Source organism: Puntigrus tetrazona, chromosome 2 (assembly GCF_018831695.1).
Source record: "Puntigrus tetrazona isolate hp1 chromosome 2, ASM1883169v1, whole genome shotgun sequence".
NCBI classification, from domain to species: Eukaryota; Metazoa; Chordata; class Actinopteri; order Cypriniformes; family Cyprinidae; genus Puntigrus; species Puntigrus tetrazona.
In genome coordinates this window covers 9,981,709-10,007,786 of record NC_056700.1, presented here as the reverse complement: position 1 = coordinate 10,007,786, position 26,078 = coordinate 9,981,709, and the positions used below count along the sequence as shown (strand labels likewise).

General features: G+C 38.4%; 3 protein-coding genes across 3 annotated transcripts; all 3 read left to right on the top strand.

The window, feature by feature from the left end:
* The first annotated feature begins 197 nt into the window (after positions 1 to 197).
* On the top strand, positions 198 to 10,143 carry espnlb (espin like b). The gene is made up of 10 exons (XM_043223802.1): positions 198 to 491; positions 787 to 977; positions 1,762 to 1,948; positions 2,046 to 2,228; positions 2,308 to 2,439; positions 7,112 to 7,234; positions 7,321 to 7,441; positions 7,604 to 7,725; positions 8,413 to 8,586; positions 8,668 to 10,143. The coding sequence occupies exons 1-10, from the start codon at positions 198 to 200 to the stop codon at positions 10,141 to 10,143; spliced, it is 3,003 nt and encodes a 1,000-aa protein (XP_043079737.1).
* A 2,023-nt stretch (positions 10,144 to 12,166) lies between these two features.
* On the top strand, positions 12,167 to 18,658 carry rab6bb (RAB6B, member RAS oncogene family b). Its single transcript, XM_043220897.1, has 8 exons — positions 12,167 to 12,379; positions 14,231 to 14,289; positions 14,385 to 14,438; positions 14,538 to 14,643; positions 14,768 to 14,879; positions 14,967 to 15,060; positions 15,273 to 15,339; positions 16,363 to 18,658. The coding sequence occupies exons 1-8, from the start codon at positions 12,310 to 12,312 to the stop codon at positions 16,425 to 16,427; spliced, it is 627 nt and encodes a 208-aa protein (XP_043076832.1). The 5' UTR covers positions 12,167 to 12,309; the 3' UTR covers positions 16,428 to 18,658.
* Positions 18,659 to 20,331: 1,673 nt separating this feature from the next.
* Positions 20,332 to 25,802, top strand: aire (autoimmune regulator). Its single transcript, XM_043220474.1, has 13 exons — positions 20,332 to 20,487; positions 20,601 to 20,775; positions 20,858 to 20,986; positions 21,699 to 21,764; positions 21,864 to 21,977; positions 22,128 to 22,267; positions 22,418 to 22,539; positions 22,982 to 23,048; positions 23,169 to 23,300; positions 24,112 to 24,233; positions 24,326 to 24,398; positions 24,476 to 24,559; positions 24,684 to 25,802. The coding sequence occupies exons 1-13, from the start codon at positions 20,341 to 20,343 to the stop codon at positions 24,762 to 24,764; spliced, it is 1,452 nt and encodes a 483-aa protein (XP_043076409.1). The 5' UTR covers positions 20,332 to 20,340; the 3' UTR covers positions 24,765 to 25,802.
* Positions 25,803 to 26,078: the final 276 nt, after the last annotated feature.

Sequence of the window (26,078 nt, the reverse complement as noted above, 5' to 3'; positions counted from 1 at the left end):
ATAAGCAGATGTATGTTTTTACAGGCGAGCTCTAGTTACATTTCTGGCTCAGTGCTTATACACTCCTTTCATCTCTCCCATGGACATCTGTCAGCAAGCTCAGGTATCATTTTAGAGAGGGAGCGAGAGCTGAGAGAGACAGTTGGGTACAGCCCAAGGACCCCTGCCACTTCTATTCTGACCGGCCGAGGTCTAACATGGTGCTCCACAGGGCCATTCAGGCCGCTCGTGAGGGAGATGTGGAGGCTCTGAGGGCCCTGCATGAGTCCGGATGTCTCAGTACGACCATCACAGATACCCAGGGAGCTTCTCCCGTCCACCACGCCGCCCGCTGTGGTCAATTGGACTGCTTGGACTTCCTGGTAAACGAAAGGGGTTTTCCCTGTCACATTCGTACGAAGAACGGTGCCACGGCCGCCCATGATGCTGCTGCCACCGGGCACATGCGGGAGCTGCAGTGGCTGCTGAGACAAAAGAAGTGTGGGATTGAGGTGAGTGGCGTGATGTATCGAGAGAGAAATGACATTTGACAGCTGGATTGATGATGCTCTTGAGGATGGGCTGCTGTGTCAGTTTCCTTTACTGTCAATTACACAGGTCATTGATGATGGATGTACAATGTGAGTAAAGGAGCACCTCTTTTATTAATATCACTGATGGTATAATAGCGTATCAGTATACTGAAAGGTCGTTGTGATGTACTTACTATGCCCATAATTTAGACGCCTTGGCACTGGGTGCTGGATGCTAATAATGTCCGTCTTTGTGCACCTCTGCGGCCCACAGGATCGTGATGGCGAGGGAGCGACGGCCCTGCACCTGGCTGCCAGGTTTGGCCATGCGGAGGCAGTACAGTGGCTGTTGATTGAGGGAGGAAACACGGAGGCAGAGACGCACTGTGGAGCTCGACCTGTCCATTACGCCGCAGCCAGCGGAGATCTCACTTCCCTCAAACTGCTCATGTCCTGCCTCCCACGGTAAAGCATTCAGACAGCTACGCTATTCCTGATTGGCTGAACATTTATTAATTGACCTTTTAGCGCATTTCAACACGTGGTAAAGTTCAGCAGCATATAAATATATATATCTTTTTCATTTCATTTGAACCGAAAAAAATGAACTGCGTTGCTGTTTCATGTGCCAGTGCTGCATGTGACTGTCGTGTGTGTTTACACGAGTCTACCTACAGACAAGCACACATAAAGACAGCAGCTTAGAGTCACGTTGCCGTTTCTTGAGAACTGCTGCTCATCAGGGAGGCTGGGGAAAGGTCACCTGACACGTCAAACTGCCATCTGGGCACTGTCTTCTATAATACATGAAGAGACACTTGCCTGCCACATGTTCCCACCTGTGGTTTTACTGTACACTACACTTCTACTTGATGATGCAATAGAGCTTATACCTCTGACTTGCTACATTAACATGCAACCAAATAATCCTCGTGTCGTTCCAAATCTGAACACAAATTAAGATATTTTTAATGAAATCTGAGAGCTCTGACCCTCCATAGACAGAAAGGATCCCTAAATGGTCAAGACCCAGAATCGTAGAAAGGAGATTGTGGAAGAAAAAAATTATCCAAGTGACAGTAGTGGTTGAGCCATGATTTTTACGAAGCTACTGTATGAGAAAACAACAACAAAAGTAACGACTTTATTTAACAGTTTCGTCTGCTCCGCATCACCCCAGAGTGCCATTTATAACAACGTTATGTTGTTAGTTTATAGATGCACTGTCTAAAATGTATTATTGGTGCAGGTGTGTGGACTACCAGACAGGAACTGGGGCCACTCCACTGTATTTGGCCTGTCAGGAGGGGCATCTGCATGCGGTTGAATACCTAGTGAAGGACTGCGGTGCAAACGTCCATGTGCAAGCCAAAGATGGCATGAGTGTGTTGCATGCAGCTGCCCACATGGGACACTATGCCCTGGTGGTCTGGCTGGTGAGCTGCTTCAGTCACTTTCTCTCAGGTTTTATTGAAAATGTTTAAGTATCATACAAGAGTTAACTCTACCTCTGTCTCTGATGTGGATCTTCAGGCCTCTTTCACAGAGCTGGATCTGTCCTGTCAGGATAAGCATGGAGCCACAGCACTGCACTTTGCTGCTAGCGAGGGCCACCATCGCATTGTGGAGCGTCTTTTACTCATGGGAGCAAAAGTCCTGAAGGACCTCTGGGGTGGGACCCCCCTGCATGATGCAGCGGAGAATGGAGAACTGGAGGTGTTATAAGTTTAAGTTTAAGTAGTGTTTGAAATACTTGGAGTCTTTGAATGACAGCTCTAATCTCTCGTTCCCTCAGTGCTGCCGAGTGCTGCTGAATAATCACATCAGTCCACTGGAGAGAGATTCAGATGGGTTTACTGCGGTGGATCTGGCAGAATACAATGGCTATCACGACTGTGCCAACTTCCTCCGTGATGCCGATGCTCATGTAAGATAATTAGTACCTTCTTCAGCACAATTTATTTAAGCACATTTTTAATTAGATGTTTTTATTTTTGCTAATTCATATTGTTCTCTTAATGTTGCAATGCAATACACAATGACATTTTTGGGCATCAGTAAAATTTGTGTTTAATTTTCTTTTTGAAGAAGAAGAACTTCATACTTGCATGCAGCACAAATGCACCGAATTGATCAAAAGTAATATTAAGACATTTATATTATTCCCAAAATACATTCAGTGCTTTTAAACTCTCTATTCATCAAAATATGTGGAAAGAAGCATCATGGTTTCCACAAAAAACTACAGCTCAAAAATAACAATACGATAAAATAATAAGAAATGATAATAAGAAGTAATGCACCAAATCTCATGGATCATGTGATACTGAAAAATGTAATAACCCTAGATAAAATATCCTAAAAAAAATTAGTATTACATATGAATTAAATGTAGCTAAATATTCTCTTGAGTGAGTATGTGTATGTGAAATTGTGTAAAAATAAAAAAATGGAGGGGAAATATTATACAGAAAAAAGAACAGAGGAATTAAACCTAAAGGGATCGTTCTCAGAAAAAATGAAAATTCTGTCATTAATTACTGACCTTCATCTCCTTCCAAACCTGTAAGACCTTTGTTGATCCTCAGAAATGAAGAGGTTTCTCTCCCTACATAGACAAGAAGGGTACTACCATGAACACGGCATGTGAGTGGTACTTTCCAAAATCATGCCTGAGGGTGACACAAAGGAGAGGAATTGTTGGTTAAAGTAACTATTCTCGTAGCTTTTTTGGGGTAAACTATCCGTTTAAGGTAAGTCATGGTAATGTGTCAATGTTACACATTTAAAAATGAAATTGACCCTACTCGTATGTAAGTAAAAGTTTTTCTACATTTGAAAATAGTATACTTGAATATAACAATTAAGTACTTCAAGAGCCATGAATATTGCACACATTGGCAGCTGATGATGTGAATTTTGGTTAAACTCCACTTTGTGATAGCAAACTGCTACTGCCACCTACTGGTAAACACTCTACTTCTCTAGCATGAATAGATTTAAGCTAATGAAATAGTAGCTCATATTGGCTGAGTCATGCTACAAAATAGAGGACAAGGCACAAATATTAAAGTGACTTTATTAAACCACACACAGCGGCAAACCGAATCATTCCCGCTGAAGAGCCCCTCCATTATTTATCAGATATGGGACAGGATATTCTTCACGGGAACATCCTATTCAGAAGGCTGAACAGATACCACTAATCCCTTAATAATGAAGGCATTAATAATTTGATTATAATTTGATCCACATCTGCTGGGAGTAAAAGTGTTGACGAGTATATGTTTATTCTTGCAGAGAATGCTGGCATTTAGGACAATTAGAAAAAAGGATCATTTAATGAAGTCTAATGATTTAGTTGCGTGTGTCTGGTCCATTTCAGGCATTTTCAGAATGAATATTTAGAATGTGGGCTGTTTACGTGACTAATGTTTTTGTGAGATGGACAAAAGTTCAGAAGTCCAGTTATGTGAATCCAGTGATGTACAAGACGTCCGATACTGTATGAAACACCAATACCATATTCATAATTGGCTAAATACTTACATTTCAGCTCTCACCTCTACTCTCACTCCAATGCAAAAGGGCATCAGGTACGTCACTGGTTCATAAATGAAGTGGAAACTATGCAAGCGTCAGCCATTCTTTTCATGGAATAACTACGATGGCATATTAAAACGTTATGGTCGGACACAAGCTAATTAGCAAGACACTTAGTACTGTCTGGTTGGCGCATGAAGGACCTATCAGCTATCGCTCACGCCCCTCTCAGCACGAGCTCCAGAGCTCCAGGGGCGAGGATGATATGTGATCCTCCATCTCAGATGTCAGAGGCCCATAAACGCAGTCAGAGGGCATTTTACTCAAGTGTGTTTGGAGTCGCTCATGCTCCGTCAATCCATCACAAAGCCAACGAGAGAGAAAGAGATGTGGTGTTCTCACCAGTTTTGTTTGTTTATGCTGACGTGGCATGGCTTGTTTTGAGTGTATGGGTCTCCCCGAAGGAAAGTTTGAGCAGCACAGTGGGGTTCTTGACAATAATCACTGTTAACGTTGGAATAATTAGCCTACATAAGATTAGTCTAATTATTACCACAGAAACTGAATGAAGCAAGAAGCAGAGACAATAGACTGGTTATGCTAATATAAAGAGTCATTATATTGACTGTTAATTTGGCATAATATAAAAATTATAATGTAATAAAAATATTATAAAAAATGTATAATATTGCTATTATATATGGTGGAAATATTGCTTTTCGACCATATATAATATGGACAAAAATATAGAAAATTAAATTCAAATGTTCACAAATTTTAAATTGACATACTTGGGGAAATAAAATGTGTATCATGTTTCAATAAAATGTTTCATGACATGATATAATGTAATATTCCACCATTCCACTATATCAATAAAACATTGTTTAAAAATTGAGAAAATTCTGTACAAACTTATAAAGCGAAAACCTGCATGAACTGCCAGTAAACAAATAAAATAGTTGTGATCTAATGCTTAGCTAGAGTTGCCTGATCTGTTTCTGCTGCATACCTAATGGTCTGTGTAACTGATGTGTGTTGACCTCTTTGCTCCACGGTCGGTTGAGGTGCGTGTGACAGAGAGGTATTAAGTGAAGCGCCTTTAAATTTGCGTAACGACAAATCAGTTACGGTTAGATAGTAATTTGACACATCAGTAGAGATTAGAACTGTCTGTTTGTGTCTTTGCATCGATTCTCTGATCTTTGCCCTTTTGTGGAATTGAAGTAATTCTCTAACCACAGTCCAAGAACAGCAAGCAGCGTTTTGTGACTGAAGCGTTAGCGCAATGTCAGAAACACAAAACTGACAAACGTGTGGCAGCCTTTAGTTGTTTAACGTCGTAGAGACAAACAGTTCACCTAATCCCACCCTTTAATTATTCATCCTTTACTATGAAGACCTCACTGTAGTGTGCTGAAGCTTAAGCGTTTGGCCACTGGATGGCTGGAGCTCTGATGATGTGATTGTGGCTGCTCTCATTACACTCAGCTGTTAAGACTTGTGAAGACCTGACTGGAAAAGCCTTGTACTGTAAGTTATTTCAGATTACTTTATAAAAAACAGAAACATAATCGTTGTTGTTTTACTTTCCTGAAAGAAAAAAAAAGATTCCGCAGCATTGCATTGGCTTTTTTAACGGTCCAAAATGTATTAATTAACTATATATATTGTTAGTAAAAACGAGAAATATATATTTGATATTCTTTCAAAATAACTACAGTATAGTGTCTTGCTTCTTGGCTTGAGGGTTTTTTAAGAGTTTTTGCTGGGTGTCTAAAACTGAAACTGTAAAATCAAGCAAAAATACAATGACCTTTGGGAAAGTATTGAGCATATATATAATTATTTTACATCTTTTTTTTCGTAAAGAATAAGAAACAAGTGAATGTTTAAATGTTTAAAGTGCATGATTAAAAATATTGTGGCATATATGTATGTGTGTGAAGAGCGAGTAAGTAATGAGGTAATTGATGGAAACACACAGCCTGACACATTCATCATGTTCAGCTCTGAGAACTAAATTTCATTTTATTAAAGAAAATAATTAGCCCCCAAATGTCACACATTTTATTATACACAGCTTATGCACAATCTATAGTGTGTGAAGCCTCATTTAGTATGTGAAGTGGTATTTCTGAGCATGTTCAGCCGTCTTTATGTTAACACTATCATAAAAGTAACACTACTACTACTACTACGATAGGGTTTTAAGGTTGTCTGATAAATGGATGTACACTACTGTTTAGAAGTTTGGGGTTGGTAAGATTTTTAAAATGTTTTTGAATGAAGTCTGAGATTATTTAACATTATTACAATTTAAAAACACATTTTCCCTTTTTAATATATTTATAATGTATTTAGCTTTTTTTGCAAGGACAATTTACAGTCTTCAGTGTCACATGATAATATTATTTTAATACTGTATGCTGATTTTCTTGCTATTTCCATTATTGAAAACAGTTTTGCTGCTTTACTGAAACTGTTATACATTTAGAAGGAATCTTTAAGATATTCTTTAAGAAATTCTTTCGAAACAATACTTAAAATATAATCATTTAGTAATATTAAAAAATAGCCGTTTGATCTTTACTGAACAATTAAGCACTACTTTCTAAAAAAAAATCTTTTTGACACCTGTGTAGAATGACGATGTTAAAGTATGTCCCAATTTTCTGCTGTTGCAATGCACTGATATTAAAAAAAGAACTTAGAGAGCTTCGAACAGGAAAAAAAACAAAGAACAACAAGAACAAGTTCACAAGTGACCACAAGAGAAGTCAATCACTGCAATTGCAGGTAAGGGTCATCTGAACCATCCGATCAGATGACTGAACTCTATAGGCAGTTTTCCTTTGTTAACTAAGTGGGAGGTCTGCTATACTAAACAGTTTGAGCTCCTGTTTCACCTTACTCGTGACTTTTCCCCTCACTGGGGGCTGTTTACAGATCTGGGTTTACATTGTGCTTCAAGACCTGTATTTAGTGGCAGTTACCAAAAGCAAATTGAGTTTAAATTGAGGAAACAACTGTGTTCTCTTATTGCTTTACTTCAGCAGTCTGCAGATATTGTTCTAATAGAGGAGGAAAGGACCTTGTTTAGCACAGCTGACCCATACCAGGATATTAAGGACCTGTCCTGTGAACTCGGGCACAGCGGCAGAATGGAAAACAGCAAGGTGATGATTTTTAATTTTAAACTGATTTTAAGCAAATGTGACAGGACACGCTCGTTCTTAATCGCTTTGGCTGGTGTTCCCAGCAGCCGGTGAATGAAGTCCCTCCCCAGCCTCGTCCCACTTCAGCATACCCGGATATATCAGCCTCCTCAGAGGCTAAGAGAGCTGGAGCTGGAACCATTCAGCACATGCAAGTGGCCTCTACAGGTGAGAGTGCATGACCCTGCATGTGTTCGGCTGTGAGAATATATCTTTAACCATTACAGACAAAAGGTCAACTTCCATGATACAAATTGATTAAACATATATATATATTGTTAACTAATATATTGTTAACTAATCCTAATTCTCTCTGTCTTTGGTGTATAGTTGTAACTTCATTCAACATGAGGAAACACCCTGAGGAAGAGGAGACAGTTTTTTCCCATAAGTCAATGAGGTCAATAAGACAGGCAGGAATCACGGCGGTCTTCACTGGACAAACAATAAATGTAATGCAATGGCTACAGTTTTAAAAAGTTCCTCCTGAAATCAAAAAAGTAAAAAACTAAATTTCATACATGAGAACTCAAAATTGCAATATAAAAAAATTGTATATAAAAACAATACATAAAGGATATATAAAAATAATGTTTGTCTGACAAAGTGGTGAGAAAGAGCTGCAAAAAGCCTTTTACACCTCCCCTTCAATACCTATAGACTGATTGGTTGATGTAGGTTATGCAGGCTTTAAAACCTTGCCAATAGTAATGCAATTCAGTGCTGATTTATACACTAAGTCGCATCAATAATTTAAAAAACCCTAAACATTTAAACAATTTAGTTAATGAAAAAGTGTACAATTTTAAAGTGTAAAATGTATTAAATCCAAATGTATTAAAAACAGACCAAAGAGCAGACGTTTCAGCCCATACTTTCTTCAGTGCTCAAGAGGCCAAAAAACCACCCAACATACATTTATATAAGCACAATTGCATAAAATGACATTTTTATCAGTAACTTCATTCACAAGTTTTGCACTGTTTGAGACACTGTCGTAAACTTGCCCTTCCTAAAGAAAAAAGGATGTTGGCTGAGTTTTGGGGAGAGTGGTACAATTTTTATTCTGGTCTGAATGTATATCAAAAATTTTGCAATGACGTTTATTTTGATTTGAAATTATATGAATCTGTTTACAGAAAGGGCAGAATGGAATTGTTCCACTTGAAGCACTGGAGGCAAATCTTTCTGACATTGACTCTCTGATCCCGACTCATGACGAGAACGGGAGGCCCATTGCTGAATGGAAGAGGCAGGTCATGGTGCGCAAACTTCAGGCTCGCCTACAGGATGAAGATATCCACAGCAAAAAAGTTAACTTCTTAACCCCTCCAACATAAAAGTCCTTGTATAATTTCATACAAAATTACAATAACAACAGTTTTCTTACACAGGACAACAGTGACCCACACATCGAGATGGATGGCTGGAGGTATTCCCAAGTCCACAATGTCATTTTGGGCCCTTTTGGAGAACTGCTGACTGAAGATGACCTGGTCTACCTGGAGGGACAGATTGAAACTATCTCCCTTCAGAAACGATGCCAGGCCTATGAACTAGAGCTTGCTCGACTGGCGGAGGAACTCAGGACCATCCTTCCTGCTCCCATCGTTAATATCACTGTCAACACCCAGTGCCAGCAGCTCCCAAACATGGAGGAATCTTTGCCCCTTCCTGTTTGGTACAATCGCATCTCAAATATAGTAAAGAGCATGTCACTGCTCCTGACAAACCTCTCTGAAACAAACAGTGAGGATGGGATCAGCAAGATGCCAAACACAGATCTGGCATCGGTATTCACATACCAGCCAGAGAGGCAAAGTTCAATCAGAGGACGAAGGCAAAAGGTGGAAATGGAGATCCAGCAATCAGGAGTTTCTGTCAGAAATCTGAGGTCCAACTTTGAGGGTCAGATTGGAAACATCTACCCATTTTCTGGGCTTTTAAACCAAACATCAGACCCAAGGCAGCAAAAACTGACTGCATCAACAAATCGTACGGAGCAGCCAACTCAAAGCTCTGATATAAATCACATTAATGACAGTGCCATAAAGTACCACCAGGCACCAGGCAAAGATGCAAATAAAGTGATGGAGACCACCTGCTTGCGAAAGGAGCGTATCGTTGTCCTGTTTTTGAGCCACTGGAAAAGGTCTGCGTATGCAATATCAATGCGAGCCAAGATGAAACAAGAGCTTGGCACTCTTACAGGAGAAGGAATAACAGCTCCAGTCTCTAAGCCAGGAACCAGATCACTGTATCACCTTTACAGGCAAAGAACCGCAATAGAGAAGATGATTGGCAACTGGAAACGCATCGCCTCAGGGGTCCCATCACGACAGATCAGGAGCCTCCAAAGAAAGCACGTGACCTACTCGCCCGAGCAGTTTCTTCCTCGAGTGGACGGCGCTCCTGTTGCTTACGACAGCTTGACCCTTGACTTGTTCATGCTTGGCTATTTTCACATTCTTGAACAGGACCTCCCAGCTGATGAGCGCAAGATGAGGCACCTGCTTTGCTTTGAGGTGTTCGACCACGTGGGGAACTTTCCCTGGGAGACGGTCCGAGACTTCCACCGGGCTGTCCTCAGGGAGATTGAAGCTGGGAGACGTGAGTGGAAAGATGGTTTTGAGGACATCAAAACGCAGTACTTTGGGAAAAGAGAAAATGGGATCTATAAGGAATCTGTGCAGAATTCTAACGCCGTGCCACAGGTTATCATCGAGAATACCGTATCAAATGATGGAGGGAATCCCAGCAAAGATGGAAGCAGCGATTTCTCAATGTTTAGTAATGATGAAATTTGTAAATATATTGATCGCAGTTTTACCTTCTGGAAAGAGAAAGAAGCAGAGTTGTTTGATTTTTGAGGTTTGTGAATGTAGTGATGGTTTATACTTCATGTGAAAACTATATAATTGAGAATTATTGAATACAGATAAATGAATGACAAAAAAGAAGTTTGTTACGTAATATTGTATTTAAGTGGTTTTTGATTAAGTAAATGTACCTTACTAAATAGACCTGATTACACAATTAATCTGGCCAAAAGAGTCTTACAGCCATGCATTCCACAAATTTTTAAGTTTGCCCTTTTTCTTTTATAAATAAATTTAGTTTGAAAATCTGCTGCTGTTTTGTGAGATTAATCATTCCTGAGTACCTTATAACTTCCTGTAACATTTTTGTTTTACACAAGAAACAAACCTACATAGTTCAGTACATAAATATACATGTATGGCAGTGAGTGAAACGTGTGTGTGACCTGCAGGGATGTTCAAACCACCCTGGGAGGGGGGGTGATGAAACATGTATAAGATGCTGTGTAACACTTGCTATATAGCAGTAGAGCTATAATATAGTCTAAACCAGAGAACACTAAACATAACACAACTACAATATATAAAAACAACAAATCACTCAATATATTTTAACAGGAAGGAAGTGTTATGTATATTATAACACCTTCAGGGAACTTGACTTCTACTCTCTGTTAAAAAAACAGTGTGCTGCTTAGGTAGGTTTTGAAGCGTGGATGCTGGTTTGAGCTGGTTTAAAGGACAAATGCTTCAAAACCTTTTTTGAAAAAGGCTGTGCAAAACACACACACACACACACACACACACACACAAGGAAACTTTAATTTGAGCTAAGGAAATTACTTGCTGCGGCACGCTAATGCTAATGCCAATCTAGTAATGCTAATCTACTAGCCTAAAAGTATGTAGTTTATGACAAAAGCTACATAGTATTTATGTTGAAAGTAACCTGATTGTATTTCTGGACTTCATCCTTTGCTTAGTAATAAATCAAAATAATGAAAACAAAAACAAACAAACAAAAAACTGTATTTTCTACATTTTGAGGGATGTTTTTTATTGTCAACATTATCTTCAGTACAATTGTTCTTGCCTATTTTTTTAGCCCCAGGCTGTAGATTATGAAACGTTTTGCAGACAGACAGACTTGTCAGGATATAACATGCATTGACGTTTCCAGGACACAATAATGATCTCACTATTATTAGACACATAGTCTACAATTTGATTTGGATACATTTTAAAATGATTCTCAGCTGCCTGAGATATCTCTTCTGTTTTGATTTGGTCATTTATTGTTTTGCTGAAAAACATTTAAATCAACATCAAACACCTCTATAACTGAAACTGTGTTTCTTCATTTTACTTATCATCAGACTAGTACACAGTGTGCTGGAAGATTTATAGATTTATGTTCAAAAGGTTAAAGAGGCATGCTTTGGATAGGTCATTGGTGCTATTATTTGCAAATTTCACTGGCACATAATGGCAAGTTGTGTGCTTAAATGCTTCTTGGACTGTGAATCTCTCTTCATTTTAGTCTGTGCTTTACATTTTGCATGCAATAAAGGCAAAACCCACAGGCAGGCTAACAGATAACCACAGATAAAATGTTATTTAATATTAAACTTAATTTATCGTACTATATTAGTTACACTGTAAATTTCTGATTAGATATCTATATGAATAAATTATCATATTTTTTGTTTTTTATATCGTCACCTTTTAAACATTTAAGCAACAAAAATGTAAACGCAATCTAAATCTTAATGTTTTATAATATCAAATTGATATAGTACTGTGCACACGGGGTTTGCAACTTTCTTTTGCTTGAACTTTCTACTTAATTGGGCTGTTATTTACAGGACGTATTGTACACATACAGAAAAACGTGCCTGCAAAAGACGCAACTAAGCGTTAAAAGTATAGAAATATGTGTTGCATTTCGGGATGCAGATGCAAACGCTGCTGCACGGATGCGCGGCCTGCGGTTTAGTGCGCGAAGAGAGTTTACTAGGGACGTTTCCGTAAACACACAGTGATATCAGACGGGCGTATCGCCACCGCTGCGCATGCGCACGGGGCTGGAGAATTGACATCGCGGAGCAGCACTGCAATATCCATCGATTCGGGACCGAAGATTATACATCTGCATTCTCGCAAGACTGGTGCCACCTGTACATATTTATCCATACCAACTGTGTCATTAAAGCAATCATGTCCATGGGAAGTGACTTTGGGAACCCTTTACGGAAATTCAAACTTGTTTTTTTAGGAGAGCAAAGCGGTGAGTCTTTGGGTTTGCCACGACTGGGTTTAGTCGAACCCAATAACCTTTCGACACATGCATGAAGTATATTAGCATGTCGTAGAGTCTTTTGTGTTTCCGCTTGTTTGTGGTGTTATTTCAAACGATGCGATCTCCATCGATTCCCTGTCAAAAGAAGTCGGTTGCATATGTTTAATTTTTGATTAGTCATGAAAACGCATAGCTATGCAGCGTCATTAGGCTACTAAACACTCGTTTACGAATATAACGCGACGGGATCGTTATTTCGACAACTCTGTTATGATTGTCACCTGCATTTTTTCATTCGAAGCAGAAGGGCTAATAATGTTATCGATCGCTGTTATTCTAGCGCAGTCTAAATATCTCAAAACAAACGATATATCTGAATTAATTCAATCGGAAGACGTGTTTATCGCCGCGTTTGTAGGTATCTTCCTTGTAAACATCCACTGATTTAATGTCATGAAACAGAAAAGCGCAGAGGCTTTGCATTTCCCGTGTGTCTACTGGAGACACACCCAGGTTGGCAGGCAGTGTCTGTGGGATTCTTCAGCAGAGCAAAAATAAAAAACCTCATGCATCATTTTATGAGCAGTCGTAAGATCAGCCTGCATAATATGACTAGATATCGTGGTTTATTCGTTTGGCCGGATGATGGTTTTATCAGTGTCACTGTCACTGTCGGTGTTTGCGAAGACGTAATCAGACGGGCATTTGAGATCACGTCTGTCATTTGATGACTGGACATCCAGATATTAAAAATAATAACACTGAACATGGCGTCACCGTAAAGTTCACGTGTTCTTGAGATATTTTTGTCTTTGATTCTCCAGTAATGCTTATGCCTAATACAGCGGTTATGCATTAATCATTCACTGAAAAAATGGACAGGCGGTCAGACAGAGGGCCCTCTGTACTGGATAAAACAGCATTAGATTGTGATAAGTGATAATTGCAAATTAAGTCTAAATGAGCTATCTGCATCTTGCCTAAATAATAAATCCTACGCGGCTTGGATGTGATGATGGATATTACCACACCTGCATAGAAAGACGTTTATTTTCCGTTTTATGTCGGCTTCTGAACGTTCTGTCATTGTTTGCTCACCTTCATGTTGTTCCAAACCGTCCTTTTTCTGTGGAACACAAAAGGAGATGTTCGAAAGAACAACATCCTCTCGGTCACTTATCTTTTTTCCCATATAATGAAAGTGAATCGTGATTGAAGAAAGGAAGTCGTGCGGGTTTGGAGCAACATGAGAGTAACCGATGACATGGTTTGCTCGGACTGTGCTGACTTATCATCGGAAGACCACTTGTATTTTGCTGTCCATGGTCCTGAAGCTCCCTGCTGTTCAGATCTGGTTGATCTTGTCTCAAGACATGAGCAGAACAACCAGTGAATTCACTGAAGAATGGGACCATTATCCCCTGTCGTTCTATAAACTCCAGTATAACCAGTGGCATTGTGGCGTTTGGTGATTTTAGTATCTCGGCTCGGCCTGACAAACAGGCTCGACCAGACCGGCCTGAAAAGAGCAATCCTCTGAAACGTGTACTCTGGAATTCGGCTGTCACGGTGGCTCCATGCACTGCCGCATTTTTAAGTCATTTTTCCCTGTCGCCATAACTCTACATGACAGTGAAGTTCAAATGACGTTCTCTGTGTAATCCCTTAAGAAATACTGTCATTTGAAGGACGGAGGTTATACGTTGCAGTATAGTACTGTAATTCAATTACTAAAGACATGCATGGGGTTGGTCAGGACAAACAAGTTATTAATCACTTCGGTGCATGTGATTCATCAAAAACTGAATCTTTTCCTGGTTTTGTTGCTTTGTTTTACAGTTGGGAAAACATCGCTGATAACAAGGTTCATGTATGACAGTTTTGACAATACTTATCAGGTATGCTATTGGTTCTTTTAGTACGGACACCAGTTGTCCATATAAGTAAAAAAAAAATATTTAGTATCTTACTTTGAATCTTTTTATGATTACAGGCAACCATTGGAATTGACTTTTTATCAAAAACCATGTATCTGGAGGACCGAACTGTAAGAAGCTCTGGAACCAATTATATTATACATCATATTAATGCAATTATCAAAATCTATCATTACCTCTGCAAATATGCCTTGTGTGTTTTCCTGCAGGTGAGGTTACAGCTCTGGGACACCGCGGGGCAGGAGCGTTTTAGGAGTCTTATCCCGAGCTACATTAGAGACTCCACAGTGGCCGTGGTGGTGTATGATATCACAAGTGAGCACCTCAAACACGCACTTTGACCCATGGAGTCACGTAGAAGCAACTGCTTTAGTGTAGCCAATGAGAAAAACAGGCATTTAACATAACTCACTGCTTTCTTTGCCCTTTCTTCTTCCAGATGTCAATTCATTCCAGCTAACCTCCAAATGGATTGATGATGTCAGAACAGAGAGGGGAAGTGATGTCATCATCATGCTGGTGGGCAATAAAACAGACCTAGAAGAAAAGAGGTGGGGTCTATATATTTTTTTTCTCTCCACATAAAATTTTTTTGAATTTAATTAAAATTGTAACACATTACGTTGGCAAATCGATAGGCAAATCACTATAGAGGAGGGCGAACAGCGGGCCAAAGAACTGAATGTGATGTTCATCGAGACTAGTGCAAAGACTGGCAGCAACGTTAAACAGGTGAGTCTAAAAGTGCTACAATGTCCGCTCAATGGCAAATGGACTTGATCCAATAGAGTAATTTAATTGAGATCATGCCCTGTAACATGACACATGGAAAGCTCTAAAAAGATTTGATTTAGCCAGAGTTGTTGCCCACAGGGCTTTAACGGTACCAATCCGCTCTTGAAAAAAAAAATCTGATTTCATTTTCTTTCTGTTTGGTTTAATAGTTGTTTCGGCGAGTGGCTGCCGCTTTGCCCGGAATGGAGAGCCTGGATGATAACAACAAAGAAGGAAGTATCCTTTAATGCTTGACATTTAAAACTGATAAGTGTCATTTCTGAAATGTGCACCGTGTTAATGCGGAGATGAGTAAACTAAATAATTAAGCCACCTGTAGGTCGATAAACAGTTTAGGAAGCCAAAAACAATAGTTCATATTTCCATTTTCACTAGTTAAACAGAAATTATACGTTATAAGCCACCATAATATCAAAATTAACATACTTCTTGTGCACGATTTATAGCCATACATACATTTTCTTTTATCCTTTGTTGACATCATCAAGCCTTATTTTTCAAATTGACTTTTCATGACATTGCTTTTCTTTCTGATTATTCTTTTTCACCTAAATTACTAAAGATTCCAAAAATAAAAGCTAGATTTATAAAAAAAAAAATGTTAGGTGGCCTTTACTGCTATGTACTTGCATATAAATTAATCATTTGATACAATGTACTTATTGTGTAAAAAAATGTCTTTATATTGTACTTATATGTTTAAAAATACCTATATGCAGTTACATCTGTAATTAATTTATACATTTAAATTTATAATGACACTGTTGACCTATCCCTTACACCTTAACCCACCCTTAAACCCACTATCCCACCTTAATAGTAGCAAAAGTGATTTGGGTTGCACTTTATTTTACAGCATGTTTACTTACATGTACTAATAATGTACTTACAGTATACTTACCAAAGAAAGTACTGATAATATAAGGTAACTACATGGGGTAGGGTTAGGTTTAGGGATAGGTTCACGGTTAGTAAGTAGTTATTACCTAGTTATTGTAATTATTACAATAATACATAGTATGTACATGAGGAGCAGGACTGTAAAATAAAACGCTACAGTGTTTTGCAATACAACATGACCACAATAAGTACACTGCACTATGTAAGTACATAGTAGTTAATATAAAATGTGACCAATACATTTATTAAGAGATAATACAAATACTGGCTAGTTGAGCTGAATACTTTAGTAAGGTATCACTATTTCCTTGGTTTCCTTGACACGCAACCCTTCTCCAGTGATTGACATTAAGCTGGACAAACAGCCAGATCCTCCGGCCACTGAAAGCGGGTGCTCCTGTTAGTAGAAAGCGGTTCGGTCCTTCATTAACACCACATGCTTGTTCTGTTGCTTCCTATGGGTCCACGTCCAGTTGAACTTTATGATCGGATATAGGCTTTTTACATCTGAATGGGTCTAAAATTATATTCCTCAGTTGCAAGAACAAAACAAAACAAAAAAAAAAAACACTGTCTGTTTAAATTGCCAAAATAATATCATAGGTAATTCAAAGTGACTAGCTAACAGATTCATAAAAGACAGGAAGTGGCATGTGTACCATCTTCGGACAAACAACATTCAGAGTGGATTATTGGTTGTTATGTTTTGTATTTTTGTACATTACAAAAAGCACTAAACGATGCCTTCACAAAAAAACAAACAAAAAAAAAACGAGTTTAAGATTCGAGAAGGGCGACAGAGTAGTCTTTCGTCCATAGCATGCATGTAAGACAACTTTTAGAATCTGTCATGTCCTTTGGTCCATACACATCGATAGCAACGAAACGAAGAACTCAGAATTAATGAAAAAAAGAAAAAAGAGAGAGGTCCTGTTCAAAGTCTTAGTGTGGGTCTGTGTATACAGTACATCCTACATGCTAATCCAGTACCAGCCTCCTTGAGAGGTGCGTGTACTAACCCGGTTAACCTTTAAAGTGCCGTGGCACTGTCGCAAAGAACCAATGGATTTTTCTGCTAGCTTCATGTATACACTTTAGATCCGCCAGGCGGTACTGTATTGTATATAGTATTTATATTATTGTGAACATCCATCATTTAGACGTGGTTTATGTTCACTTGTACAAATGTTTCCTTCTTTTTTTCTTCTTTTTTTTATATGACAAGGGCTTCACTTTAATTTTCTCAGTCTCACCTGTAGCCATACACTGGTAGTAAAGTATTACTTATGGTTTGGGCATTTTGCTGTTGCCTTATACCGTTTTACTCATCCACCGTTTTTTTTTTTCCCTGAAAGAATACGTTATTACTGTTAAACCCCTTTTAATGGATGTTTTACAGGAATATATGGTTTTCACTTTTTAATTATAATTTTGTATTTGCAGCCGACTAGAACTAAAACGAATGAGATAAGCGTCATTCGTCCGGTTGGGGTGAGGAAGGCGATTTTGAGGTGAGCCTTAGGAAACAACAGATTTTCATTTCAAATACGCGCACTTTCTTCTGGGTTCTGACAAGGAAATGTATGGTTCACCACATCCTAAAGTGATGAAACAGGCAAATGATTGTCGTATCCTTTGTAGTAAAGCTCTCGTAGTCTCCCGCACATGCTGAATGGATGTGTAGATTAAAATTCAAAATGCTAGTCGTAGGCGAACACTTTCATCCTAAAACACGAAAACCTTTTTAAAACAGCGCTGAGCTGAGAGAGAATGTACCCCGCCTGTCGTCCACTCACAATATTCTGGTTATCGCAACAGTACGTTCAAGAAATGTGAGTTGTTTACGAATCTCTGGAAACGTAGTATCTTTAATGTATTTGTTTTTGTTTTCTATTTTGAATTGTTTACATAAATGCACTGATTAACACCACTGATTGTATAGAGATTAATTTAGGATATATTAGGTATTTATAATATATTTAATGTTAGTGCGAGTTTCTTTCTGGTGCCAATAATTCTAATTAATTGAAACAAAAAATGGACATGAGGAATAACTGTGACTGAATTGTTGGTACTAGGCTTGACTTCAGCTTCTGGGATAATTTAAGGGGCCGCTGATATTAACTGTGGGGAGGGACTGAGGTTAATGAGTTTTGCATTGACAGGGCACAGAATACATCATGTATCACGTTCACATTTCTCGAGCCTCCGTTTCCTCTTGTTAGCTTTGTCATCTTTCACTTTTGTACACTAGTTGTGCCTTCTGTTATTGTGGCATCACAATGCAAAGCTTTCATTGTATGGCTACCTGAGAACACATACGTTGCGGAACGGTGGTCACTGACTGGTCGGCCAGACAACCGACGGATTTATGATCAAATTGTTGTATTCACACCATCTAGCCAATTCACAGCGGTCGAGAACAATTGCAGAACAGTCCCGTGCAAGCGGAAGGTTGTATGTAAAACAGGAAGTTGCTGCTGATAGTGTGATGAGATCGAATCTGTCAGAGTTGTTGCCATAGGGTTGTGTAGAGCAGTGTAGTTGGCTCTTTATTCACTCTGTAAGGACATTTATGAGCATGACATCTGTCTGAAAAAAAAAAAATCAATAAAATCCATGTCTTAATACCAAACTGTCTACGGCTGCGTGTGATATTATTTTATGTAGCGGTTTAAAAAAAATTGTGTACATTTTTAACCAAGCAGAAAGTTCAAATGATTTTTGGAATTTAGAAACTCTTTTTTACGGCAATTTAAGATATTATATTCAAGGTTTCATTTAATGTTGAAATTAATGGACACTTTTCACAGACGATACGAATTTCCACAGCTGATAAATCTAGCATTTTTAGTTTTAAAAAATTTAATGGAAATCTAATTTATTAATTAATTTTATTAATTAATAATTAATCTTATTTATTTATGTATAAATGTAAATGATACTTTGTGTTTTCTTACCTTGGTAAGTAATCCCTGAATGTTTTTTTTTCAATAAATGCCAATTTTAACCAACATAATCAATCTTTTGATATTTTTCCTGCTTTTGGAAAGTCGTAGAAACTTAAAGCTTTTTTTTTTCTTTTGCTATTGATTCATCACTATAGACTTTACCCAAACTGCTGGCTTCTGTTTTTTTAGAACCCAGAAATGTGAAAAAAGTATAGTTTAAGTATAAACCTGTTGGAAAATCTCAGACATTAATAATTCTCACGTAAACATTAAAAACGCAGCATTAATGGCTAATCCAAATCCAGTGCATTTACTGTGATGCCCAGAGACTGGGATTTCCCTTGGCGTGGAAACTATAGTCCTCAGGAGAGACAGGTGACTGAAAGTAGAGGCTCACATGACTGAGAAATCGTTTCTTGCCCAACTGTGGACTTTCCAAGCCATTCCGCGCAAATGCGTATAAATGCGAACAAATAGGGGGGGGGGCAGGTATTTTTAACCAGCCTACAAGGTGCAAGTTAGTGTTTTAACTGTAAATAGAAATTTATCGTCACCACTTATCACACCAGTCTCATGAATCAATGGCCCCTAGAGGTTTCAAGAGCACAAGAGTCATTTGTCCACCAGTCATAAAAAAGCCACGTCAATCACTGACAGCCATCACACCAAATAAAAGGAAAGCAGCTAGGAGATTACAGGTATCTCCAGTCCTCATCACCTGCATCTGTTGTAAGTACTATGTTAATTTTTCAGCATGTTTAACATCAGGAAACTAATCAATATGTGCCATTATTTAAAGGTTGCAAGATGACTGATAGTGTTTAATTATTAAGGTGAAGAGTCTTTGACCATCAGGGGGTCTGCAGCAGTACTGACAATTACTATTTGATCTTTAACATATTTTTGAGGGGGAAAAAAAGAAGAAAGCAAAATTCATCAATTATTAATCGAAAATTATTTCAATCAAAACTAAAGCTCAGCTAAATATTTGTTTTTGTTGCATCATTAAAATTGCTTTAAATAAAAAAAAATACTATTATTTGTTACACTTTTGTTTGCGTTATTTTACATTATCTTACATTAAGTAATGTGAGCTATCTAAATTCATGAAAATGATACTATATGCTTGTTACTGTATTGTAAGTCCAGTTGAAAGTACAACATTTGATTGTATGTAATATATAACATGGGATACTATAAAATATAAAAGGCTAAAGACTTTAAGTATAATTTTTTCCACATGATAAAACAATTTAATCTTTCTCACATTAAGAGCCAAAGATATATTTAGTGTTCTCAGAACACCAGAGCCAGAATTTCAGTGTAAATGCAGTTTGTGATCTATATGCAGGTCTCTTGTGAAAGCATGTCTAGGGTGGAGGGTTACGGGGAGTCTGACCTGCGCTCACAGCTACGAGCATGCAGGACTGAGATCGCTATGGCAATCCATGACCCTTTCCCACTGCTGTATGGGCTGGCAGATCACGACATCATATCTGACCAGATCCTAAGGGTGAACTTTTTCATAAAAATTACATTCCTCGGCATTACTATAAGGCTACGCATCATCATAGTTAATGAAACGCTAAAACAAGAAACTAATACTGTTGCCAATTAACACATAAGGAGACTTTAGAGAGAAAGAAAAAGGACGGGATCCACAAAGCTGTCTACTCGCTGCTCACTTTGATACTGGACCAGGATGCCGCAGTCGTCCAGGGCTTCTGGAGCAATCTCTGCAAAGAGTACAATAAGGAGTGTTACCCAAAACTGGAAACCCTGTTTATGAACCTTCCCAGAGGTACGGTGCACAGGTCTGGCAAACACAAAGTGGTTTGGAGGATAATAATTACAGTTTAAGTGACGATAATCTGATTTGGCAGGGTTAAAACAGGTGGCCAGGCATGCAGGGAACCCCAGGCTTGAGCTGCAGGTCCGCAGCCATTCAGGCAAGAAGAGGGGGGTGGCCGAAAAACATCTCCATACCAAGAAAGCCTTGACCTCCGGCTCAGGTATGGACACTGGCACACATGCAGATATTCATAATCCTGTTCGTATAGTAAACTCCCAGTAAACAAAAATATGTCTTAAGAATGTATTGCTAGCGTTTACGTGATGTTATAGAAACGTTATAACTTTATGTTCTCTGTACATTAAATACGTCATTTTAAAAAAGTAAAAAAATGTTATTTCTTGGTTATGTAAACATTTGTTTGTTTTTTTTTGTTTGTTTAAGAGAAGATTCCAAAAAGTGTCATTTTCGAATCGTTCAACAATTGCACTATTCATTCTCTTGCGTTCATGTACTACATACTATGTCGCTTATATACAATAAATTTACATAATTAGCTTCGCAAGGGTAAATGCACCTTCATCTTTGTTTATTAAATGAGAATTAGGCTAACGTTGGTTCTTCGAGATTACCCGACTGTTCCCTCTGCCGAACAAATATATAATATATTTAAATGCTTAATAATAAACATCTTATAAAATATTAAAACTATTTAGCAGCGTTGTCTCCACAAATTAATCTTTTTGTAACAAAAAAAGAGTTTACGGACGCTTGCAGCAAGCCCTCTCCAGACCTCCACGAATCACGTGATATTTTACGATCAAAAAGTCAAATGACTGTTTATAATCTGACGGAGCATGTGTCATTTTGCATGGCTTCGACGGGATGCTTCTATTTGCAAACATGATAACTCGATGTCTTCGCTGTTCCAGGAAGCAAAGGCAAGCCGATGAGAAAGACAGATGGTGCAGCACTTCCTCAGGTCTCCGTGGGGAACGGTAATCACACGTTTGTGTAAAGTGTGTCATTAGAAGGCTATGCATTATAGTAAATGAACGAGATTGCAGATGAATAAATACGAGACTCCCAAAATGCAGGGGTCCAGGCTGTATCTACCTCGGTGCAGAGGGCCGTGACTGTGTCTGCCAGTGAGCATCCCACTGGCTGCGGGACAGTGGAGGGGATTCTGATCCAGCAGGTCATCGAGTCTGGTGAGCTCAGCACACTAATACAGTATTGACAGACTGTGATGAAAGCCTTTACTTAGCTAATGCTTTAGCTCTTAGTGTGTGTTTTAATAGCGTAACCTTACCGTGTAAACACTTTGGCAGCCCAGATGTCTCAGCTGCTCTCTCCCGCAGGAGGTGCCAAAAAATGCATCAAGGTTGGAGGAGAATTCTATTCTTCTGGCAAACTGGAGGAGACAGCTGGAGCGCACCGGGCACAGACTGCACAAAACTATAGTCACCAGCAGGGAGAGCCAAGCACCAGAGTCGTGGATGTAGGTGATCAAAATTTGTGGACTCGTGGAAAATTACACACAATGAAGATCCAGAAAAACCCACTTTCTAAATTCTATAGGCATAAGCGGTCATCATTTTAAACTGGTATAATAGGTAAATCAAATTTATGATGCATACTGCATGTCCAGGTCGAGCATAATGATGATGAATGCACCGTATGTAAAGATGGTGGGGAGCTCATCTGCTGTGATGGATGTCCCCGCGCCTTCCATCTCACCTGCTTAGTGCCGCCCCTTACCTCCATACCCAGGTACAGATTAGTCATGTGACACGCAGGCCACTGACCCTACAAAACTTTTATGATTTATGGCTGTGCGCAACATTATTCTTTAGCTGTGTTAAGTCAGTGTTGAAAATCTACATTTTTGAAATCCCAGTTTACTGTGGTTTTTAGACTTTCAGAGACAGCAGTTCTCAACCAGATGGCCAGTACCCACTAGGGGGCCTCAGCAAACTTTCAACAGAACACTGGGATGACTTACAAATCAGTTTGTTTTTTCAAGTAATTCACTTAACAAAATTGCTACAAATAAATAAAATCTGTTATAATTATACAAAACAGAGATGTTAATATCTTAAAATGTATGGCTGTGGGGTTCAAAGATTGCTTTGGACATCTGTAAGCCTTGGAGTAAAAACGGTTGAGAATCACTGCTCTGTATGAAACGCTGTATATATTTGTCTGTTTTCAGTGGTACCTGGCGCTGTCAGCTATGCCAAAGCAACAGAGTGAATGACAGAACATACACCCCTTTGCAGGTATAACATGTCAACCTTTCCCTACCAATTAAAGTTGCACTACAGTCAATCACAGAACCGTCATGACTAATGATTAATTGTAGTCATAACTGTGGCAGATGTCTCTGTTCTCATTTTTAGCCTACAGCTCACCCTCCAATGACAGAGACAAGCTCTAGCTCTTCTGTGGACTTCTCTTTCTTCTCGTCTTTGTCCTCCACTTCCCTCTCCACAGTCACAGGAGGCAAAAGTGTTCAGCCAATGGGCCTCCAGGTAACACTTCCATGTGACTCAGTGAGTACATGAGAACACCACATTTTCACACCAAGAATGATAGCTATAGCTATAACTTTAGCATTTTAATAATCGTTGGATTCACTTTCAGAAGGATTTTTATACCGCAGATGAACAATAAAAACATAGTCAGCCAATCAGAGTCCACCCAACATTAAACAGCTCAAGCATTTAATGCAGAGGACAACCATACATTGGTAGGGATGCTAATATAATTGCTATAGTTATCTTTATAGATATTGTTCTTTGTCCGAACGCACGTCTATGAAAATAATAAACTTCAAACCAAAAACATAATGATGTTATATATACTATATACTATATATACTATATACTATATACTATAATGGTGACTATGAATTTCCTTGTTCACAAAGGAATTTGTAACCAGGCTGTTTTGGCAACCATTGACTTCCATAGTAGGAAAAACTACAAAACAGTCTGGTTACAAACTTTTTTCATCTTCCTTTATGTTTGGCAGAAAATAGAACTTCAATTAAAATATTTTGGTTGAACTGTTTCTTTAATTGGAAACTGCACGATTTTAAAAGGATTGGGCCTTTAAAGCAGCAGACGACAAAAATGCAGCAAACTAAACAGAATGTTATTGTGCTTTGGTTTGAATGCTAATATAGTTAACATTACAGTTTTTGGTATGCCTTTACTATGTGTGGAGAAATAATTTATCCAAAAAAAGATGTAAAATCGTATTTACACACCCTCTTGTCATTTGAGTTGTTTAAATGATGTATATCTCTGACAGGATTGTGGCATTTTTGATCTCTGTTAGTCTTCAGATGGTGAAATGGTTGGGATGAGGATGGCTTGTGGAATTTGTCACCTTACCCGAGGAGAGCTGATCACCTGCCTACAGTGCCTGCAGAGTTATCATGCCCTCTGCAACTTTTCAAAGTACTAGAGCTATTTATAATAGAATAACTGTGAGTTCTATCGTGCTTTGAATCTCAGCCGCTCCTCCTCTCTGCCCCTGTTTGTCTTTTCAGTGGAAAGCCAAGATGTAGAAATTGCTCCAGGTCTTGGGGCCCTGAAAGTGAAACATCATCGAGGAGTCAACTGGTAATCCATAAACACTAAAACAACACTTTAGGGGCGTCTCACCTCACAGATGTTATTAGTCTGGTTTATTCCCACAGGTGAGTCAACACATGACTGATCATGGGTTAACGCCATCAGAGCAACTGCTCAACAGAGATGAAATGGACTCTATAATAGGGGAGGTGAGCTCATGTTGTTCAGTAGCATACAAATAAATGAATAAATGTAAATTTGAGCAATAGAACTTGTATGTGCATGAAGCCACAGATGAGATGCCTAACAGCATATTTGTCTTGATGAATGCAGAGCTCTATAGATGGGATCCTGCAGTGGGCTTTCCACAACATCTCACGTCCACTTTCTGAGTCTCAAGGCTATTTCCAGTGATTCAGTGAGTCCACTGGTTCATCTCTGATGTGCTCAAACATCAAATCTCAGTATAAGTTTCCTCTTCAGTGTTAGCTGGACTAATAGAGCATGCAGATTCAATAATGTGAAGAAAATAAATGTCTATCCATTTCACAGGTTATTTTTATTTTTTTAATAGTCTGTATATCACTAAAGGTTGTCGCTACTACATTTATTGCTTTATTTTAAACTAATATTTAGGAAAAATTCATTATATACAATACAAAATAAATTGAGATAGCTTCACCCAGAAGCCAATGTTCATCTAAATGATTCATTGTTCCTCCCACATTTAATATAAAGTGTATTAAATACAATAAAAATATGTACATCAGTAGTATTAGATGTATGTTATTATAGACTGTTAATTATATTATTATTATTATTATTATATAGACATATATATATTATATATTATATATATATATATGCTAACTAAATTAGGCTGTTAGAAAGATTTGAGGCCCCTATATACTTCAAATTAAAGAATAAACTGTTGTGATACATGATTTTTAACAAAATCAGCCCAAAACAAAATTTGGAAAAGGTTACTCAGGTCACTCTTTGAACTACTACTGGTCCGTGGCAAAATAAAAATAGAACATTGCTTGTGAGTGTGCTGTAACATTCTAGACAATGGAACGCTCTGTGTGAAGATTCTAGATCACATGTCATTTTTAAAACACATTACAACTTTCAAACTTGTTACATGGAGTTTTTGTTTAGTGAGAGTTTTTTGGAAAGATGTTTGGTCAGCTGAAAAATTGGCCTATAGTTATACAGCATGTAACATAAGTCCCTCACAGTCTTCGTTTCATGTCAAAAATGTAATATAGAGGACTATAGGACTATAGAGGTCCTTACTATCTAACAAGGGGTCCATTGGCCTTGGTTAAAGACACCTAAATAATAAAGAAACACAGATTTTGATTAAATATGCAACATGGACTTATTGTTTTGGAATGTCAACATGCATTTGATAACCTCCAGATATGAAACAATAGTTCAAGAATGGTTATATAGATTTCTGTTTCTGCCTAGCAAACATGGAAAACGTACTCCCATTTTTAAAGACCCATGTATTCCATGTAGACCCAAGTGTGTTTTTGTGTGTACCTCCTATTCCTTACGTTATGGGGCCCAAATGTCCGCACAAGGACAACAGTAAATGTTTTGGTCCCAATGAGGAGCTAGCTAATAAATCATACAGATGGATCTTTTTGAAAATCTCAAAATGCAAAACCTTTTATGTGAAATATAGGTTTATAGGAGTGGGGTTTGATTAAGGGGATA

Excerpts from the sequence above, each read along its gene's own strand:
- espnlb (XM_043223802.1), top strand. The coding sequence starts at position 198 with ATGGTGCTCCACAGGGCCATTCAGGCCGCTCGTGAGGGAGATGTGGAG. Across the intron at positions 492-786 it reads AAAAGAAGTGTGGGATTGAG|GATCGTGATGGCGAGGGAGC; the intron begins GTGAGTGGCGTG and ends TGCGGCCCACAG. Across the intron at positions 978-1,761 it reads CTCATGTCCTGCCTCCCACG|GTGTGTGGACTACCAGACAG; the intron begins GTAAAGCATTCA and ends TTATTGGTGCAG.
- rab6bb (XM_043220897.1), top strand. The coding sequence starts at position 12,310 with ATGTCCATGGGAAGTGACTTTGGGAACCCTTTACGGAAATTCAAACTT. Across the intron at positions 12,380-14,230 it reads TTTTTTAGGAGAGCAAAGCG|TTGGGAAAACATCGCTGATA; the intron begins GTGAGTCTTTGG and ends TTTGTTTTACAG. Across the intron at positions 15,340-16,362 it reads TGATAACAACAAAGAAGGAA|TGATTGACATTAAGCTGGAC; the intron begins GTATCCTTTAAT and ends ACCCTTCTCCAG.
- aire (XM_043220474.1), top strand. The coding sequence starts at position 20,341 with ATGTCTAGGGTGGAGGGTTACGGGGAGTCTGACCTGCGCTCACAGCTA. Across the intron at positions 21,765-21,863 it reads TCAGGTCTCCGTGGGGAACG|GGGTCCAGGCTGTATCTACC; the intron begins GTAATCACACGT and ends CCCAAAATGCAG. Across the intron at positions 24,560-24,683 it reads TGGACTCTATAATAGGGGAG|AGCTCTATAGATGGGATCCT; the intron begins GTGAGCTCATGT and ends TGATGAATGCAG.